The sequence below is a fragment of the Hippocampus comes genome, unplaced genomic scaffold, assembly GCF_001891065.2.
Source record: "Hippocampus comes isolate QL1 unplaced genomic scaffold, H_comes_QL1_v1.1 scaffold429, whole genome shotgun sequence".
In the NCBI taxonomy this organism is placed as follows: domain Eukaryota; kingdom Metazoa; phylum Chordata; class Actinopteri; order Syngnathiformes; family Syngnathidae; genus Hippocampus; species Hippocampus comes.
The window spans coordinates 334,949-356,257 of NW_017808402.1; the positions used below are offsets into that span (position 1 = coordinate 334,949).

The 21,309-nt window shown below is 44.4% G+C and overlaps 2 protein-coding genes across 2 annotated transcripts; one reads left to right on the forward strand and one right to left on the reverse strand.

The window, feature by feature from the left end:
- Positions 1-8,722: 8,722 nt before the first annotated feature.
- Positions 8,723-12,329, forward strand: LOC109508277 (hippocalcin-like protein 1). The gene is made up of 4 exons (XM_019858167.1): positions 8,723-8,914; positions 10,677-10,958; positions 11,753-11,858; positions 12,087-12,329. Exons 1-4 carry the CDS (start codon positions 8,819-8,821, stop codon positions 12,182-12,184), a joined length of 582 nt encoding a protein of 193 aa, XP_019713726.1. The 5' UTR covers positions 8,723-8,818; the 3' UTR covers positions 12,185-12,329.
- A 3,119-nt stretch (positions 12,330-15,448) lies between these two features.
- LOC109508258 (transmembrane protein 54-like) lies at positions 15,449-21,069 on the reverse strand. The gene is made up of 6 exons (XM_019858138.1): positions 20,400-21,069; positions 19,601-19,797; positions 19,097-19,203; positions 18,649-18,662; positions 17,886-17,989; positions 15,449-16,995 (listed from the first exon to the last, which is right to left on the reverse strand). The coding sequence occupies exons 1-6, from the start codon at positions 20,410-20,412 to the stop codon at positions 16,495-16,497; spliced, it is 936 nt and encodes a 311-aa protein (XP_019713697.1). The 5' UTR covers positions 20,413-21,069; the 3' UTR covers positions 15,449-16,494.
- Positions 21,070-21,309: the final 240 nt, after the last annotated feature.

A 21,309-nucleotide genomic window follows, 5' to 3' on the forward strand; every position in this document is an offset into this window, starting at 1 on the left:
AGAGAAGGGGTTCAAATTTCTGATATCTGGTCGTGCCTAACTTGGAGTCGAACCATTATTTTCGGAAAAAAAAAACAGGCATCTATCTGGTACGTGTACCTGATGTTGTGGACGGTGAGCGTTTCAACTCGCTTTCAGCAGCATCAGGGTGAGGAGAAGAAAAAAAAAAAAGTTGCTAAGCAGCCAAGACATGACACTGGAACTTCACAGGCGAGCCTTCAGGTGCTGAAGGAGGCAGCGTGAGCAAGCGAGCCAGCGCAACATCTGAGCAAGCGCGAGCGAGCCGAGGAGTTCCTCTGATCTTTCTCTGCCTCCGTCTCAAACGCCAGCAAGAATCTCCCACAATGCACCGCGGCGGGCCTCTTCAGCTTCCCACATAATCTCCCGTGAAGGGTGTATCTTTTTCCCCGACTGCCTGATGCTGCCTTCCAGAAGCGGCGCACTACACTCGAAGCCACTCACAATCTGTTCCGTGAGGCTGGTTGGCTTCCAAGTCGTTCTAATAAACATTCCCAAAGGAAATTAAGACTTAATGGTGCATTTTTGCATTCTAGACTCAAACAAAACATATGTGGACGTCGTAAATCGCGTATTAACTGTCCAGGCAATGTTTCGAGTAACATTTCTGAACTGTCATACTATTATGTCGAAATGTTATCTACGTAGAAATAGAATTGTTTTGTTTTGTTTTTCTCATCGATTGAGCACGCAGAGCCGAGATTAAAATGCGGACCCTCCCAACCTCAAGCCCTTGTGATTTTCTCCCCATTAAATAGCATTTCCGTTCTCTCTGCGTGTTTTGCAGCCCCCCGATCTCTTTTAATTCTCACAGACCGCACTCGGTAATGATGCTCTCCAGGGCCTAAAAATGTGACTGTTGCCAAGCCAATAAAAAAACCAAAAAAACCTTTTTTTGTGCCATCATGAGTCTTCGGGTTATGAAATATTCATCTCACGTCACCAGAAGACAAAAAAAAAAGTGACTAAATGCATTAATATTTAAAAGAAGTATTATCTAAGGAGTCCGTAGGATTACGTAAACAGTCGCGCCACAAGAAAGCTGCCTTGGTTGAAAAATTTACGTCTGAATATTTTACTGTTGTTCTCAAGCTCACTGTAACGCATTTCATGACATCCGATCTTATCTGGCTATTTTGATATTTGATACGTATGTGGTGGTTTGGTTAAGCCTCAAAAGCACTTCAGCTGCCTACCTTGAAAAGCATTCGCAATTGTTTGCAACTCAAGTGGCATAGGGCCATTAGACACAGAGAGACATTAACTGCTTACTTCATTGATGTCCCAAAACAGCAGCATAAATGGAGGATAGTCCAAACAAAGTGGCAACCTGCCGTTAAGTCATGAGTCATGAGTGGGACACAAAAGGCATTTCAAAATAAAAGTCAACTTTTTATCTTGAAAATATATTGGTTTCTTTTTGTTTTCCAAAAACAGAGGTGATGCCATTTTTGCCATAAACGAACAACTGCAGAAACAGGACATGTATTGGTCAATTCAAGGACCTGTTGTGAATTTTGTCATTCGGCTCCTTATTAGAGAAAACCGGGTGCAAAAAGTATTGAAACGCTGAATAATTGGCCATGTGCATTGAAAACTTTAGAGGTCAAGTTCATCTGGAAAAGTTATAATACATTTTTGGTTCAAGATCAAATTTCAGCTGATAGCCGAACATCCCAAACTTGTGCGTACTTCCAAAACTTCATGATGCGTCGCAGTCATCCTTGTGCTGAATATGGGAGTGATTGCCTCCAGCTCCAAAAGGCTGCTGCGATAATAATTACCATCTCCATCTGGGAGTGTGTGTGTGTGTGTGTGTGTGTGTGTGTGTGTGTGTGTGTGTGTGTGTGTGTGTGTGTGTGTGTGTCCGCACACGGTCCAATAATGTGTACCTTTTTTGGGCTTGCTGCAGGCTGGGATTTGCGTATAGAAACATTTGTTGCAAAGCCTCGAAAGCCACCGGTCAGCAGGGCTCTTTCTTTCGAAAATGTCACTCTCTCAACGAGTCATTATTCTCCGGTTTCTGTGGCCCTTCACTTTGAGGCGAATGAAAATCATCTATTTGCAAAGACTGCTTTTACTTTGGTCAACAAGTGCAATTTCCTTTTGGCCTCAGGGCAGAAAGGGAGGCGGCCCACCGGTTTCAGGCCGGATAAGGCCCCCGGGGCCTTCGGTTTAAGACCTACCTACCGTGTTTGTTAGGCAGCGCGGTGAGTGGGCATGCATGCCGCGGGCCAGTCGATCTCATTAAACCTGCGCGCTAATTTGTCAGCGGCACAGGGGTGAGAGATTGATTGCCTTCTCCGGTGTCCGCGGCCAGGTTGGCATCCCGCCTCCCGCGGTTGTTTAGTAACGGGGACAAAGGCCAGCGGGCCGAGCTCCGTGTCGCTGGCTGCTTCCAGCGCGCGCTGGCAGAAAGATCTAGAACAGCGCTGCCAGGGGGATGATCGCAACGTGGCGCCGAGCGGGGGCCCGATAGCATTTAGCGCGGATCAAGCGCCGCGACGGAAAAAAAAGACGACCGTGACATTTAAGAAGGTTTCCGGGGGATGCGAGATGGATGGAGCGGGGAGGAGAGGGAAGCTCAACGGGAGGAAAAAGGGAAGATGTTGAGGTGTTGCGTGTCGGTGCATCGATCGCAGCGAAGGATGGAAATAAATCTCCGTTCTCTGTCGCCTCTGCAGCAGTAGGAGGAGGCTGTGCGGGGGCCATATTGGACGAGAGGTCACCATTACATGCGCACGGTACTCGCTAGCCCAGTCGTTAGCACGCGTGCTTCACAAGTTGAAAGTTCCCACTGAACTCCGAATAGTCGTGGTTCCCAAAGAGCAGAGAGGAGACGCGCCGTGAGTATTGTTGGATGCTCTGTTTGGATGCGTTGCTGCTCCATGTTCGTTGAACTCGAAGCTGGTCAAAGGTGTACAGTGTAGTTACTGTTACGTGCTGCAGAATTTTTTTTTCCTGAAAGTAATATGATATGAGTCCCTATTGTTGAGAAGGACGAAGACCCTGCACTTGAATTCATCCCAGCGTGTGCATGTGTGTGTTGGGAAATGTTGCGGTTTTAGTGAGCAACCGAGTTCAAACGGACCGAGCCGTTATCGCGGACATAATTACAGTTAACCGTGCGTTACTTTCTGTCGCAGGTAACTCAGGTCTGAGCATGCTCATGGTTGCCGAGAGCCGTTCTAATAATCCCTCCATAATCTGCAACGCATCCATGGGATTACGTGACAAGATCCTCCATGTAGTTGTTCATGGACTCCCGCCCTAGGCGTTCGGTTTTGAGAACGTTGGTGTAGATCTTAAGTGAACCGTCACTGTATCGACAGTATCGCTCTGTTCACCCATCAATCTATCATTCTGATATCAATCCTCGACCTCTCTCGACCTTCCTCTTTCATTCTGTCCAAGCCTCTTCACCCATCCCTCCCTCCATGCATGCATCCACTGTACCATCCATTTGTCCCCGTCTCCGCTGTCCATCCACCCACTTATCCATGAATCAATCTACCATCTGTCTTTCTCTCTCCGTCTCTCTGTCCCTCCCTTCCTCTATTATCTGTCAATGCATCTCGCCGTCCGTCCGTCCGTCCGTCCGTCTACAGTCACCCCACAATCTGTCTCTTGCTCTTTCTTTCTATCAATCCTTCCTTCCCTCCCTGTGTCCATCCGCCATCTGGGTGGGACCCAGATGGCGGATGGGCGCAAAGCTATTCACATCTCTCGCTTTCTCTAAGGAGGGAGGCATTGTGCTGCGGCCCATCTTTCAGAAGAGCGTCAGGTCGGAAAGTCAACGAGAATGAAGGTATACCGCCTGAAATGAGCGCGTTCAGGAGAGCTCTCGTCACAGCAGTCAAGTTGATCGAGAAATGTTTCCGAGAGTCGCGTTTGCTGTGTGTAACCACATGCTGTCGCTCGATGATGCTCCAGGCGGGTATTAGACTTTGGTGTTTGTCGACGGAGCGTTGGAAATGAGGTCAACCTTCTCTCGGATGGAGGTCTGAGTTCACAAAGAGAGTGGTCCGCTTGTGTCCTGCTTTTGAAGTCTGTGGTGTATTTTTCCCAACCTTTTTTTTTATTTTATTTAATGGCGGATGGATGAGTGGTTTTTAACAATCCTACATTTTCCGTCACATCCTCATGTGGGAAAGGAGAGCCACAGTGGCCGTGGATTTCATGCTGGGAGAAAAGTCAAACACCAACGCAATGAGCCGCTGATGGCCGCAGCTCAAGCCCAGACAGGCCCCGCCTCGAAAAGATACATATCCGCTTGCAACCTTTCGAGTGGGTTAAAATATGTTCAAAACGTGTTTTAAAAAAGTTTGCTTTTTATATATGTGGTGGGGGGGCTGTCATATGTCCCCGTGATCGGTGGGGGTTCGCTATATATGATATCCACCTTATTCCTTTTGCGTGCGTGAGTCATATTCAAGCAATTTCCTTGACGAATCCGCTTCCTGCCAACTTCTGAAGCCTTCTAATCATTTTCCTTCAGCACTTCAATGGGGCGCCATTACATGCACCTTCTTCTCTGCTCTCACCTTCAAATATAAAGAAAGCAACCGAGAGTTGCGACCTTTTCAGTGGCATAAGGTGTGTGGGTACGCGTGCAATTAAGCCCTCCCTCTTTGATGGAGTTATTATGGGGATGTGGAAGGAGAGATGAGAGTGCTCCACGCTTAGGACCAGTCCTCATTCTTATTTTTAACCACTCCATTAACGTCCTTTTTTTTCCCCTTCAATAGCGCTAACCGCGTGTTCTGATCTCATCCCGCCGCCTCTTTCGGTCGCAGTGGACATGAATGACGGACATGAAGGCCTTTCGGCAACATTATCGCAACCGCAATGGAGAATTGAGGGCTGGAAGCATACGGAACCGCACTCATAAAATGCTTTCACGTTGTTTCGTACATAATAGCAGTAGCGGCCCCACTATTAGTAACGTTTGGGTATAATTGTTTGCTGAAGTAATATCATGTCTCCAGCTGACAGTTGTTTGTTTCTTGAAGGTGGATATCATTGGGTTCTTTTGGACCCAAGTATGATTTTGAAGTCATTCCCCGAGGGAAACCGAGACTATGAATTGGCTTATAGCGAAGGGAGGTCGCAGTCGATTTTGAGGCCGGTTGCAGTAAAGGCCCAAGTATTGACATCGCTTCTCAGATGGCCGCCATTACACGGCACGATGCGGCCCAAAGTGGCTGTGCGGCGCGTATAATTACAGTCATCGGCAGACAGACAATGCCGGGCGATCGCTTCTCTTCCGCCGTGACGCAGGCGGCGCGACAGGAAGATGAAAAATAGTGCCGGCCAAATGATGTGAAATTGCAAGTGGGGAGGAGGAGGAGGAGGAGGAGGAAAAAAATATGGATGAAAGGTGTTGTCGTCTCAGGTGGCCCTGGTCGAGAAAGCGCGGGATCAATGGTGCCTGTCGGTGTTGCTTTTCGTGTTGCACCAGCGGCTCAGTCTGCTTCGCAATGGCGCTTTTAATCCTTATTCCGAAGCAATATTTCCTCCTCTTACGAGCGGGCACGTCTCTGCTTCAAGATTCTGCTTATCTTTTGGGCTTTTCTTCATCAAGTTCACACTCATCTCGTTTCGTCCGCTCTCCGTCTCAAGTGGCTCGCCGCTGCCGCGACTCGGTCTATCGGAGCCATCGCACACTGCGCGGCATAATAAAACTCCCACCTCCAGTCGATCTGCTTTAATATCTGCTATTTCTCTCCGCTGCCCACAGAAATCATTTCGACTTCAGGCGAGAGGACACGACTCAACTTGCTTTGAGTTCTCTCAGTCGGGGGAGTAAATAAGTAATATCGTCATCTTTCAATGACTTGAAACGTGTGCTAATGTACTTTCAGTTGGACTTTTTGGCTGAAATCAAACATAGCGGAAGATGAATGGTTTGATGCCGGATGCCAGGGAGCCGCAGCAAAATGAAGCCGCTCCATACTATGCGCGCATGGTAAATGAACAGTATGCGAGGACAGCCGCGTCCAATGGATCCCCGATGACATTATGACCCTGTACGTTTTCTTCCGTTCTCCACGGCACAGCAAAAATCAAGTCACACGCGCGAATGTCGGTGACCCGCTTAGAACGCTTGGGAGCAGATGTTCAAGTCTTTGCATGTGAGCGTCCGCACGCGTCGATTTGCGACGAGCCGACAACTACCGACAAGTAAGCAAGCGCTTGTACCAGAGACTCAGATTAGAGCTTTGCGACTCAGGATGGAGAGATGAACGATTAAGAGGCAGTATGGAGGATTGGACGTTGGCTTTGAGATTAGCATGACCGAGGATGGCGAGGAAAGAAACGCGACGGGAGAGCGGCAGCGACAGCATACGGCGAGCTTTTCCTCAGTCAAAAGAAAAATCTTTAAAAAGTACAAAAAGGGAGTGGTGCGTAGACGTCAGCGGGTGTATTTAGGGGACAATCGTGGCCGAGGGCCGTCTGTCACGCTCTGTCGCGTTTTGTGTGATTTAGCACTTGGAGGCTTTTTTTTTTTTTTGGTCACAGTCAAACACTTCCTTCAGCCACCATGCGGGAGTCCGAAGGGCCAAGCTGCTAAACTGTGCGACCGCTTGCAGTACCAAAAGATGTCAAAAGTGTTTTCTTTCTTCTATTTTTTTTTCATGGGGATGACACAAAGCAAGTTTTCTATCCACATACGTGTGCATTTTTAAAAGCTCACAAAATATATCGAGTCTTCTTTTGTGGCCGTTTATGGAAGCACCGTGACTTCTGATTTCTGTTTAAGTCTCGCTTTTCCCAAGTTAGACTGTGAAAAAAAATGTCCGCATGTCAATCAAGCAATCCGGAGAGCCAAACCATCAGCAAGAAAAGCGAGCGAGAGAGGATCACAACGAAGCAGCCACATTCCATGTTCATGTCGTGCAACAATGAAAGGCCTGGTATTGTTGCAGCCGCAACTACATGTTTCATGCACAGTGCTTCCTGTTGTCTGTCCAATTGATCTGCTTTTGACGTTCGTCATTCATGATGAGGCTGCGCATGATGAAGTTGCGCTGATCGCTCTTGACTTTTGACGCAAGGCGATTCAATCGAACGTGAGCTTTGATTGTTTCGTGTTTTAAATGGAAACTTTTCATGAGGACACAGGAAGTCTTTGTTGTTACAACGAAGGCAAGGAGATGTCTGGTGCTCATCCGACGCCTTTCGACTGCATGCCGCGCTGTATAAACGTTCCTTAGAAAAACCATGAGATTGGTTCAGGGTCCAAAGATAGTCCCGAGGATAATTAGGTTTCTTTTAAGACCGCTAAATCATACAGCGTATAGGCGCAGTTAAGCTCAGGGGTTGGGGGGGGGGAGGGCAAGGGGCCAATAAATCATAAGCGGTTCCTGGTGCACTCCCCGAGGTGCTTTGATAAATGCCTACAAGCATCAATGTCAAGTCTCAACGCCAACGCTTCACTCGCTGAGTGACTTAATATGCACACTCCATCATTTTATTAGCCAGCTGAAGAGGCGTTCAAGGTGTGTGGGTTAAGGCCTGCGCCGACCGACGCGCTTAATACGCTTAAGTGCGCTTATGCACGACTCTCATTACGCGTACTTGGAAGTGCAGCGGTTGTGAATGCATGCGTGAAAATGTCTGTCGTGGTTTATGTTTTGGAAAAAAATGTGTATCGATACTGTGGATCTCGAGAGCCTTTATCGAGAGCCAATTTGAGTGCTGCTGTTTTGGTTAGAAACAAGGTTCGCTTTCCAAAAAAAAAAGAATATTGACGACTAAATTGTCCAGAGGTCTGAGTATGAATACTTGTGCTCTGTGATTGGCTGGCGACGAGTACACCGCCTCTCTCCTGAAAGTCAGCTGGGATATGCTCCAGCTCACCTGCGACACTTATTAGGACAAGCGCGACAGAAAATAATTGGGGCACACGTTCATTAGAGGGATAGCAGCTATTCCAGGAAAGTCGGCACTTGAGACACGACTCTGAATGAGTGACAATCATCTGATGATGTGTCATATTAACAGCCGCGTGAGTGGCTTTTTTTCTTTTAGGAGTGTAGTTTTGTTACATCCGTGGAAATGTGTGCTTTGTGGGTCAAGGAGATTAGGAACGCAGGCGCATCACAGCACACAGCTGATTTGACACACAAACACAGCTGGCCACCGTCGATGTGATCAGTAGTTTGCGTGTGCGTGTGTGACGTCAACAAGCCACGGGATTATTTATTTAATGTTTTGCAAATGTGATGCTGCCGTTGACTGCGTTTTATAACATTGTGTGATGAGCGGATTAGGTTTAGTTTGGCGACGACGTGGAATCTGGTTTTACCACAAAAGAAGTCGGTCAAAGTCACGTTGGAATTTCTGCACCTCTGACGATTTATTATGGAAGGGCGAATGTAGAAATTCCCCCACAAGTCATTGACATCGCCTAAAAAGATTTGAAAAATACCTCTAGATTCCAAAAAGCACTTTCTCTATGTCGCAGGGCTTTGATTGGTCTCATGTGAGAAGCTCCTCCCCTAACTTTAACGTAGCCCCTTGAATAGGCAGCGAAATACTGACATTCATTGCCTGACATCGACTACCGTCTTTTGTCTTTATTTTGAAAAAACTTGAAGCAGTTTATGAAGTCTTGCCAAAGTGCTAACTAATTAATCGCTCATAACTCATCAGCTGAACTGTTGCTGACCCGCTGTGCGTTGCTGCGTGTGATTGACAGGTGTGAACAGCAACCCGAGGAGTGCTGCAGTCACTGTCGTCAAGTCAAAAAAAAAAAAAAACAAAGGCCCTGCACCTCCTAACCCGAGCCGCCGCCATGGGCAAACAGAACAGCAAGCTGCGGCCAGAGATGCTGCAGGACCTGAGGGAGAACACGGAGTTCTCTGACCACGAGCTGCAGGAGTGGTACAAGGTAACTCCTCACACACAGCTTGGACCGTAAAATAAATAAATGATGCTGCTTACATAATAGGACGAGCCCCATTTGGTTAAATCCATGCAGAGGAATAAATGCGGAAGATCTCTCAAGTGGAAAATCAGTCGAGTGCAACAGTCTTTGAATTGGCAAACCCAACTACTTAAATTTTGTCAGTAACTTCATTATTCAATGAAAAACAAAGGAAAAATATTCTTGAATATAAAAAAAAACAAAAATCTGGAGGTGCACTTACGTCCACATCCTCGCCAAATTGGAATGGCTGCTTTGAAGTCATCGTATACCACTCCAGACCTGTAGGTGGCGCCCATCAGCCAGATGCGGCTTCATCTCTTGGCCCCAATGCAAATGGACTGTAAAAGCACAAACATTTAGGTACCATTCTTCTAATCTTTGACAAAAAAAGTTTAAAAGTGAAACTATTTTTATTGCATGTTCATTTTTTTCTGTGGTTTATGAACTATATTAACCCACCGGTGTCTAATATGGAAGATTTTTGCATAAATGTACCGAAGGACTAATTAGAAGAGTATTAGACATTTTGTTCATAAGAGATTTTCATACTGAAGCTGGAAAAGTCACATTTGCGGCCTTTTATCCCCCCCGCCCCAGGTAGTTGTTGTGTATAAAGACTTGGAATGGGGGGGGGGGCGGGGGGGGGGGATGTAGTTGACCTGGTAGTTTTCCACCTTCTGAGATATTAATAGAGCGACGCTGCTGCAAACACATATTAGGCTAGTGTACACGCATTGACTTTGTCGTCAGTGACAACCATCTAAAGAGGTTCAAAGAAAATCAGCTTTCCAGGTTTTTTTTTTTTTTTTGTCAAAACTTCTGAAAGTCCTTGGCGGAGGTAGTAAGTGACCTGACAGCGGGCCGAGCGCCATCCCCTCCCAACGTGTTAATCCACTGGCCAGACTGGATTAAAAAGTGACGGCCCGCTGACCTGACCGCATGACTCCTTCGTGCATATGTGATGCTTTTCATATATGCCTTCTGCACGGATTAGACCCGCATACATTCGAGAACGTGCTCACAGCTGGGCGAGGAACAGCTGACGCTGATAAAGCCGCCACCTCGCTTACCTTTGACCTCAGCTCCGCTGACATCAGGTCACCTTCCCCAGATGATGCTCGCCCGTGAGTAACGAACGGCCTTAGACTAGAACTGCGCTCTACGATCTCGTGAGTATTAGGGGACACCTCTCGATTGATTAATTACTCAATCAAGTAATCAATCGAGTCGAGCTATGAGGTCTGTAGACTCGGGTCAATTCGTGGCGTCCAGATTTCAAAGCAAGCATGGCGAAGAGGCATTTATCTGTTATGCTGTACACAAATGGAGGAAGTTGTCAACAGACTTGAAATGTAACCGCGTCAAAATCCAGGTTAAAAACATTGCTGTCCTCAGAAATGAAGACAGTTGAATAAAGATGAAGAAATGTCGTGGTGTCAAAACAGACTGCGCCTGTTCACTATTGGCGGAAACATCGACTGTTCACTTGCGTGAACTGACCTCAACTTCCTTCTCTGCGCAAGTACAATGCTTCGATCTCAAACGTGACTCATGGAAAATGAGTTGGAATTGCTTTTGATGAAGCTACTTTTCCTCCAGTCAATATATGAGAGTTAGCCAAAGATTCCAGTTTTGATTTTGCAATTATACGTTGTGAAGTAGCTGATGTTGCCAGATCGGAGCTCCTTCATGTTGATGCCGTGTCGGCTTTCCGCCCCCAAAGGGTTTCCTAAAGGACTGTCCCAGCGGAACTTTGAATGTGGAGGAGTTCAAGAAGATCTACGCCAACTTCTTCCCGTACGGCGACGCGTCCAAGTTCGCCGAGCACGTCTTCAGAACCTTCGACACCAACGGCGACGGCACAATAGACTTCCGGGAGTTCATCATTGCCCTGAGCGTGACGTCGAGGGGCAAGCTGGAGCAGAAGCTCAAATGGGCCTTCAGCATGTACGACCTGGACGGCAACGGTTACATCAGTCGCGAGGAGATGCTGGAGATTGTACAGGTGACACACTTGGACACACACACTGTACGTACTAATAGACTCTACACGTGACACTTTGTATTCTTTTTATGGACTCGGGCGGTTTCCAATGCAGAAAAATGCTCATTATATTTCACATTTGACCAACTTATGAAAGAAACTAAGTAACCTTTCCCTCGACCACAATAGAGGAATCCTGATTGTCTCCTCTTAAAGTCTCCCTCCATGCACCAGGAAGTAACCGGCTAACAACCAGCAATAAGTCGTAGCGCTCTTTTAAAAGTCATAGAACCATCTCCTTCCACTACAGTATCCAAAAGGGCTGAATATGTGACCTCATCCTCCATGACTGCATGAGCCAGGACCAGGTCCTTCTAACAACAAGCAAAGAGCAAAAAAGAGCATTCGGTAGGATGTAGACGACGTTGAATTCTGGTCTTTTTAAGAGGCACAAATGACCCAAGTAATCCAATGTTGTCTGGCCCGCTTTTGGAGCCGAGACACTTCTAGGGTCTAATTTACACCAACGTCCTTCCCCTCTTGAGGTGTCCCACTGATCTACTGTCTTTTTTACGCTGCGCACTCCCCCAGGAGCCATCTTAATGGCTCTGTAAGCTAATTGTGGACGTGTGCCGCGGGCTACCTCGCTGAGGTTAATTTAATGCCACCGGAGGGAGCGCAGCGGTCATATGAGTGGACCCAAAGATGCGTCAGATCAATAACCTACACCCCGACAACACCCGTTATCAGCGTCTTGCACATGGACTGCTATTCATCTTTTTCTATCCCTCCCTCGACTGTGTGCCCCCCCCCAGGCCATTTACAAGATGGTGTCCTCCGTAATGAAGATGCCCGAGGACGAGTCCACGCCCGAGAAGAGGACAGATAAGATCTTCAGACAGATGGACCTCAATAATGACGGTGAGGTATTTAACATATCCTGTATGTGACCCGCTCGAGCTAAAGTGTCCGCATGTTGCGAGGGTTGCTTTCGAGATATGGACGAAAATGGATCGGATGGTTCAAATGAAAAACTATTTGATGAAGTAGTATTTCGTCCACACGGAGACAAATCCAACTTGTTGCCAGGCTGAGTTCGTGGAGCACGACCGTAACTGCCCCATAGTAACTGTCCGTGCATCCCTGCAGGCAAGTTGTCCCTGGAGGAGTTCATCAAAGGAGCCAAAAGCGACCCCTCCATCGTCCGGCTACTCCAGTGTGACCCCAGCTCAGCCTCCCAGTTCTGAACAGCCCCCCTGCCCAATTGTCCCCCCCCCCATACAGGAAGCCTGCTTGGCGGCCCCCTCCCCTTCCTTTCCCCTCTCTGTTGCTATAACAACAGTCACTGGGGATAAATGCATGATGGTTCTCCCCAATCTTTTTTTTTTTTTTTTTTTTTTTTTTTTTTTTTTTTAATGTGCAGCATCCTTTTGTGCGCATTTTTGTGTATTCAAAGGGGGGGCGGGGAATATAAGAAGGAACGTATCACCGTCATCTTACTGTTTATTTCTGTATATGTCGGCTAATATCAAAGGACACACACATAGGCGTCAATGGGAGCGGCTCATGTTCCTAAATGGCTCTCTTGCTCTCGAACTTGAGCAGTGTCTTGTCCAGCACACACCTGTATATCATGTATCTATATCCATATCTATATATATATATATATATATATATATATCTATGGATATATATAAATGTCAAATGTGTATCATAAAATGAAGCTCATTTGCAAAGGCAGTACAGTATTATGTAGCGTAAACTCGCGGAGTAACTTGTATGTTGCTTTTAAGTTTATTTGCATTTAATTAATTTGAAGTCTATTTGGGATGCTATTATGCAGATATGATCATAATTATTTCCTCAGATGGTGGTGTGGGCATTTATTTACTTAACTGCACGGTTATAGGGAGAGGCCTTTCTTTATACAAACACATTTTTTGGAACAATATTAAACATTTCTAGTTACAATTGACAGCCTTTTTAAAAACTATGATGGCAAAAGATTCAACGAGGTCGTGGATGCACACAACATTGTTTGGCTAGCAACAGAGTTCAAATAGTTTCAGCACTTAGCGCTAATGTTCACCGTGCGCTAATCATCGCCGAAGGAGCCATTTTCACGCCACAGTTTGATCATCTGTGCATTGAATTTGTCAACCTCCAGACTCCAATTCATTTGAGAGACTGCTTAGGCGCTGCTGTTTTGACTCGCAATGGGGTTTAAACATCACGCTAGGGCCACTAGTTGAGGAAATACGATAATATTACTTTGAGGAGCAAAGAACCAACATGGCTGTTGCTGTCATCGTTTGTCCATATTTTTTGTACATAATGCTTTCATGTCATTTTATTTGTACATAACTTTGTTGTTAAATTGTTGTTTATAGCGATGGAGAGAAAATGACAAAGTGCAACGTTAAGAAGGCTGGTTGAAGTGAAATACCCATCATGCATTTGATATGAACAAACAAACGCACAGTAGCACGCACACTTTTTATGTTTGCAAAGTATCAAGTTTGATTGTGTGTACGCACGTTGCTAAGTATGGAATGCTTGATGTTAATTTTAACAGTATTATTCAGATTATAAGTAGACAGTTGTAACCCATCAGCACTGCATGAGCCTAAAAAAATGGATTTTATGCACGGCGGTATCCTTTTGCAACTGGGCACTGTAAGGAGAAAAAAATAAATACTTGTCTTGTTTTGACTCACAGGTCACTCACTAAGGGCTCGTTCATCACTGGGAACGCTTTAACCACCTCCTGGATTAGCCTACTTAGCGGGCAGTTAGATGAAGGGATACGTTTTACAAGATTAGTCCAGTATTTTATTGCGAATTCCAAAGTAGCGGCTGCGTTTGCATGCAGCATCTTCAGACATGTCTTGCTCGGAGTGGTACAATTGGAGCCGTTGGATTTGCAATTGTTGATGTGTGCGTTACAAGTCCTAAAATCTTAAGTGCTCGTGAGCATACAGGCACTCGGCACTGCAAATTCAGCAAAATGCTAAGTTGAGGTCTAGGAAAGACCATGATTCTTTGAAGTAGTATTATAAAGCCACAGTGGAAAAAAAAGGCTCAGGAGTACAAGAAGGAAGTCGCCATTTAATGAGGAAAAACCTCAATGAAAATAAATTGAGAAATTATCAGTCAATTCGACAAAAGAAATTGGATTTATGTCTGAATCTTTGCTGTTAATTTCCATTCAAGTTTGCAACTTTTTTTTTTTAAATGTACGACACAGAAAATTGCGTCTATTCCATTGTACCACGTAATATCCAAAAATATTCGGAATGTATTCCTCCAACTGACTTTTTTTGCTCATCACATTCCATCTTTATATTTTCAAAACTTGACAATCTTGGAACTCCACAACTCAGCATGTTCACATAGCCTATTTTTTATGTAATATGACAAATGTATTCTTCGAAGATCATAACTTGGACGATATTCTCGTAACAATATGACTATTTTCGTCACATTACGTTATTCGTGCCATGCTTTTTTTTTCTTTTTAACATGCTTTCATTCATGCAACTAAATCTGAAAATGACTTCGGTCGATTTGATATGTTTTTTTTTTTGGGGGGGGGGGTAATATCAAAATGATGTTCATATAACGTAGCATCTTTCTTTTATGAATTCTTTTAACATTCAAAAATGTAGTTTGACATGTTCTCAGTGTTGCCCTAAAACTTCAGTCTAACTGCACATTACCATTTTCTCCCTTTGTTTTATTTGACTGCAGGAGAGCGAATGCAATCAAAACTGTTCCAAAAATATTTGTGGTTCTTCACCCGAGTGTTGACTCATTTTACAATTTGCAAGCATGAAAGCCCACCAAAATAACACATTTAATTCATGATGGTTTAAGCATATTAAGCATTTCACATTTCCGCATGTTGTGTGTGATTTAATTTTTTTTTTTTTGGACTGCCAAGTCAAACTCTAACTTGTTGCACCAGAATTTGTGCCATGACCACACTCAAATCAGGTTTCCCCATTGAAATGAATGGAACTGCCATTTATTTGTTCCAGCCTCCGCCCAAAAACAAACAATGTTTTGTTTTGTTTTTTTGCTTTTGGTATGTAGCGTCACTGCCTCTTGCTGGTAGGATAAGGAACAACAATGTTTTCGATGGTCACTGCCTCACATGAACTTGCTAACTTGTGTTGGATGAATTATTCCTTCCTTCCGATTGAGCCGTTGCACTGCAAGGGCATCCTTCCTAACTTTTCTGTTGCATGGGAAAAAAAAAACAATCATGTGAGGATTTGTTCTATTGGACCTGAATTACCAATATCGATATACTTGTTTCAAAACTGCACGCGTGGACTCTTCTGTCATTTATGGTTCTAATTAAAATTAGGATACAAACGATGACCTCGTGCATTGTTTCTTTTCAAACAAGTTATTAAACAAAACAAAAAAAGGTTGAATTGAACTTCAGGCCCTGTGACAATGTGGCAAAATTGACAGGATCACACATAAATGAACTTCAGTCTCACTCATTAAGGACCAGTTATTTTTTTCATTACCATTTTTAATGACACTGTCAGTTTTAGACCTGCTTGATTGCAGAAGAAGTATATAAATAGGTGTAATTTGATGAAGACTCCATTTTGCCAGGAAGAGATTCCAAAAGTATCAAAACATTTTGAGAAAACAAATACAAAAATACAATGACAAAAGCATTATGTTACATGCCACCTTGATAAAAAGGGGTGAAAAAATGTTTGCAAATTGTTCCAGAAACAAGTGTGGATGGGCGTGTATGTGTGTGCGCGTGTAACCAGTCCTACCTGTCAGGTCACTGTCAGCAAATATTACCACGCGTGTAGCATTACAATCAACGCTTTCTACAAAAAGTAAACACAGCAGCCCGTGTCTCAATTTTTTATTTTGAAAAGGGCATAAATAAAATAGTAGCTAGATACACAAACGCACATAATGGTGGTGAAGACACACCCTCACGAGGTACTTTTTTTTTTGTCAGGCGCAAAGACTGGAAAGCTTCTTTGAGCTCCAACCATAGTTTAATCATTCCTTTAACATTTTAAAATAGCGGAAATTAAAAAAATACATGTATCATAATTAGTTCTAAATGATATAGTGGTGCATATTGATAAATGTTGACCATTTGTGATATAGCTTGGCTTCCCATGCTTCCATGTTGTACTAGTCAACAGCAAATTATTGGAATAAATCAACAGCACCTTTGCTTTGTTGCGGGCCAGTTTGACTCATTTCCTTGAAGACGTGATTAGTCCAGCAATTCCAAACAATCCAATCAATGCTTCGTGATCCCTTAAATCACCCATCCCTAATACTGACACACTTACAGACCACAACGTTAGGAACAACTGCACCGTCTAATGAGAAGTGTATGAGAAATGTCAAAAGAAAAGTTCAGTTTTGATGGGGAGGGGGGGGGGGGGCACTGTTTGTATTGGGTCGCAACAGATGGTGTAAGTATACCTCAAGAAGTGGCCATTATGTCTATGGTTGAAGTTTAGGTCCACTGTGAAATAAAAAGCGGTCGGCATCATTTCAACTAAATCCAGAAACTGGATCGTTCCAGAGCGCCTCTCTCCAATAGGTGGCGCTGTTCCAGCATTGGCTGCTGGCTCCCTTGCGCAGCATCAGGGCTCCGTGACCTTTCCCAGCGAGGCTGCTGGCGAACAGCAACAGGCCGCCTCTCCGCGGGGGGGAGGCTCCTGTAGTACGGCGGGGGAGGCTGCCGGCGCTGCTGCCTGGCCGTTTGTGACACCGGTCTTCTGGGTTCACTGGAGCTCCTCGGAGCTTCGGTGTAGCGCTTGGGGGGAAGCGGAGGGGGAGTTTCTTTCTGCTGTTTCGCTTTGCTGACACGAGATTCAACCGGTTCCTCCAGCGGCCTCATCGCTTTGATGACGGCTCGGACCTCTCGGGGCCGCTTCCTGTGCGGCCAGCAGGGCAAACCCAGGAAGGAGACGCACACGGAAAGGCAGCGGGCGGAAAAGATCAGCTGGATCACACAAGTCACGATGAGAGGCACCCAAAGGATCAGAGTGGTACTCTAATGGGGTGGGGAGGGGGGGGAGCATCCGACTGTTAGCAGCTGCGCCGTGTGAGGTTCAATCTGAGGCTTGAGTGCATCCACTTAAGTGAGGTTGTTGATGCGATGCACAGCTTACACACCTAGTCTGCGATTTTATTTAAGACGTCTATGAATAAAACATCCAGAGCTGAACACGTCTGAAAAGTAGCTAAGTCATGTGATAAGAAATCCTTTAAAGCTACTGTACTTTGCATGCTCGTTGGTCAGCCAGCAAACGAGCTGGATAATACGCCTAACTCACTATTTTAGTTAATTTAAGGTGAAGTCAAGTCAAACATTTTGTTTACAATACGTTCTATGCAATCCCACTCGTCTAAAGACCGTATTCCAATTAATATTGCGTTTGTGGAATATGAATTACGCAGAAAAACTCCACCCGTTTTTATCCATTTCGGGGTGGGGCCATTTTGTTCCCTGCTGTTGAGTAAAAATGGCATCACAATGCTTCTAGGCTCAGCTTGCGATAGTCACATGACCAAATCCAGAAAACAAGTAAGCTATGACAGGTGTTACCTGAGCACTTGTACACTGTTGTTGTTTATTGAACATGAACTGCGATGGCATTTTCAGTTGACAGCAAGTAACAGAATGGCCACCCTCTGAGATGGATTTTTCTGCTTAAAGCATATTTCACAAACGCAGTATGAATCAGAATGGCGTGTTCAACCTAATGGGGGCAAAGAGAACATATTGTCAAGAAAATTATTGCCTTCCCCTTTAATAGGATTAGCTTGATATCTTACGAGTTAATCGGCTAGCAAAGTAGTCAGTTTGGCCAGGCGAATAACTTTTTGCTACTTTTACTTAGCAATCGTGATTTTAGTCACAGTGTGCGCCAACTCACTCACATAGATGCGCGTGGGGTCAAAAGGACACTCGTTGGTGATGCTGGAGTAGCCGATGGCATCAGGGAAGCGGCAGTGAAATGTAAAGTGCAAAAATAAACACATGGCTAGATCATGAGTTTGTTTTCAAGTTAGCTTGTTCGATGGGAGGGTTAGCCAACGAGCAAACTAGTAAGAATCAACTCAGTAAAAGACCCCCCAAAAAATGGATCGTTAAAAAACATAACGGACAAACACACACGCACCAAAAACATTTTGGCACTTTGAGAATTCTTTGAAATGTAAAGTGCAAAAATAAACACACGGCTAGATCATGAGTTTGTTTTTAAGTGAGCATGTTCGATGGGAGGGTTAGCTAACAAGCAAACTCGTAAGAATCAACTCAGTAAATGACCCCCCAAAAAATGGATCGTTAAAAAACATAACGCGCTAAATATGATTGTAATTAATTATTCGCAATTAACGCGATAAATTGACACCTCTACTAAAGTCCACCGCCACCGAGCGATTGCGGATAGGTTCTCCTGTTTATTATTGTGTTGGTGTGCAGTGGGTAAACATCTGATAGCATTCACAAGCAGCGTTATTTATCAGGAGACTCAATTAGCAGTGATGATAGCAGTGCGTCATGCCGGCCGCGTGATTAACAAAAGAGATGGTACGCAGCTGATGGCGCTTCGAGGCCCAGCTGACTCTGGTGCAGACTAACAAAAGGCAAACAGGGAGTGGTTGAGCAAGGCGAGTTTCATTCATTGGTATCTGCAACCTTGCCAGTCTCGCCTGAGCGGGCCAACAACAGGGAGTAGGAAAGTGAGCCGTTATAAGACGACAGGGTTTGGACATGCGTCACTCGTCTACATCCGCGGCGGGGAAAGTTTCTCCTATTATGAATCACAGAATTAGTTTCATTAAAAAAAATAAAAATAAAATAGGATTGGAAAAATTCTATAATTTTCTGAGGAACTTTCGTGGGTTAATCGTTCTGCGGCTTTTATCACTCCCAAGAGATGATTCACGGAAGCTATTTAGCCGCTGGGTTTTTTGAAAACCACAAGCGGACAATTTTCCAGTCAGTAGTACATTTCACAGTTCTGAAAAACAACATTTGTACTTGACGTGTCAAGAAAACTCTGGTGTTGTTAGACAAAACAGACTACCTGGAAATCACAACGGCGTAACATGTCCAAACATAAGAAACATACTTCCCAGTCTACATATTTTCCCTTTCGGGACTCAAAAAATAGAGAGTGATAGTACTCACCAGGCCTGGGCTTTTCTTGTTTTTAGACAAGACGATAGCCAGAATGCCAACGACAATTCCCTGCAGTAACCAAAAAAATAATAAAGTTCAGATCTCACCACAGTACGTTTTATTAACATGGCGGAGAGCAAAGGTACAAAGAGGAATGAAACTGTGGCAATAATCCATTTGCAACATGACGAAACATTTGAGAAGTTCAAAGCTTGAGAAACCGTTTCGTCGCCAACTCAAAATGGCATTGAAATTAGGTGAAAAGGTCATGAAATGCTGCATTTTCCTGAATCAGATAATCAAAAGGTAATGATGTAAAATGAGTTTGAAAGATGTTTGTTTGTGATCTCTGTACAGTTTCTACTGTAAGGCAATTACAAACTTTTGAGGGGGTATAATGAGTCCCGGTTCCTGTCATAGTTTTGGTGTTCCCAGTGCGTATGACAGTACTACAGAAAACACTCACCATCAGTCCAGATGCAAGTGCCACCACATTGGAGATGGCGTACTCCATGGCACGAGCCTGCTTGTGGAGGTTGATGTGCCGGAGCACCACGCCGTGCACCAGCGCTCCCAACAGGAAGTTGACGTGGCCCACGAGCACCATGCTGAGGCCCATCTTCATCAGGGCCGCGGGCTCCTCCAGGCTGGCGCAACACACCCCTGCGGAGAAAACCGTGTTTGGATCGGGTTACATCGGGCGCTGCGTCCACGGTTCAACGTCCCGCTCTTGTATCGATCGGAGACACGCGAGCCAGGTCAAACACACGTACAAACGTCGCTCGCATTAATCATTGATGATCACAATGTCGGCTCGGACTGACAAAATGGCCCTGAAAAGAAAAATCGAGCACAAAGATTATAACCACCAGCTGGACCAGATGGGTTCGAGAGTGCCCAACATGGGTTGTAGGTCAGTTTTTTGGGGGGGTTGCCGATAACATTTTGGAAGCCATTTTATTGATCATCAAGCTGAACATGCTCATTCGTGGCAATGGGCTTTTTGATACTTCCGTCTATTATGCCACTTTAATGTACATAAAACCTCATGAAAGCAATACAATAATTAAGGCGATTCTTGAAGTACACCTATATTTTGACATTTTCCTTATAAGTAGTGAACGGCATTACTTAAAAGGTGTAGTTGTTCCCACAAACTTCATTCCCTTTAGCCACACCACGTTCACACCCTGTCACAAAATTTGATATTGACTTAAAATATCGATAAACAGTAAAACTGATCAACACCATGTGAGGTCAGTTACCTGTTCTGGCCATCTCGATCAGGTCACCATTCGTTTACGTTGACTTACAGGTTGAAGCGTTAAAAGAAGGACCGCATGTCCTCTCCCCACTTCCAACTGAACAAGTCCTACATGCCAGTCAGGCAACCTAAGCATGTTGACAGAGGTAATCTTCAAAATAAAATATTGTATTTTTCCGGAAAAGGTGTTTATAAATGTACTGAGTTTTCTGAAAGTCCTGACATGCTTGTTTACAGTTTAAATTTTCAGACATAGTTTGGGAGTGGACTAACAAACACTTTTAAAGTGGTTTATTAATTCTATGTAAAGTCGCTAATTTTATTTTGGAAGCTACGATGGTAATTCGTCATTGTCTGTTTAATTAAGTCACAGCTGAGCACAAGTGTGCTTGTTGACGGCACACCTGTCTTTTAGTGGTTTCAAAAAAAGCTCGCTGTACACTAAAAAAAAAAAATCAACAAACTGCTAAAATGCAAATTAATTATGATATTGATGATGACGATAAAAAAACTAATTCTACTTGAATTACATTTCAGTGTAAAAGGTCATCTTTCTTGTCAAACTACTTCCGGATGACAGGATTTAATTCATGAATGAAATAGAGAACTTGATTGGAATTTGGCACGGTCTATTTGTATTACTTGAAATATATTTTTTAACGTTACAATTAACACAAAATTAATTAATACAAAATACTTTATTTCAACCATATATTAAAATGTAAACGTGATTCATTTTCAATGCTGTTTTTTTATAACTTTTGAAGAAATAATGATGCCTGATATGCCGATATACATAAACATTAATAGAGGCACCTCACAAAGCTGTGCTTTAACGACACCAGGGGGGACAATATTTGTAATTAACATGTTTGAAAAAAATGGATACTTTTTTCACTAATAGGATTACG

Excerpts from the sequence above, each read along its gene's own strand:
- LOC109508277 (XM_019858167.1), top strand. The coding sequence starts at position 8,819 with ATGGGCAAACAGAACAGCAAGCTGCGGCCAGAGATGCTGCAGGACCTG. Across the intron at positions 8,915-10,676 it reads AGCTGCAGGAGTGGTACAAG|GGTTTCCTAAAGGACTGTCC; the intron begins GTAACTCCTCAC and ends CCGCCCCCAAAG. Across the intron at positions 10,959-11,752 it reads AGATGCTGGAGATTGTACAG|GCCATTTACAAGATGGTGTC; the intron begins GTGACACACTTG and ends GCCCCCCCCCAG.
- LOC109508258 (XM_019858138.1), bottom strand. Across the intron at positions 19,204-19,600 it reads CACTTGCATCTGGACTGATG|GGAATTGTCGTTGGCATTCT; the intron begins GTGAGTGTTTTC and ends TGGTTACTGCAG. Across the intron at positions 16,996-17,885 it reads TTGACCCCACGCGCATCTAT|AGTACCACTCTGATCCTTTG; the intron begins GTGAGTGAGTTG and ends CCACCCCATTAG.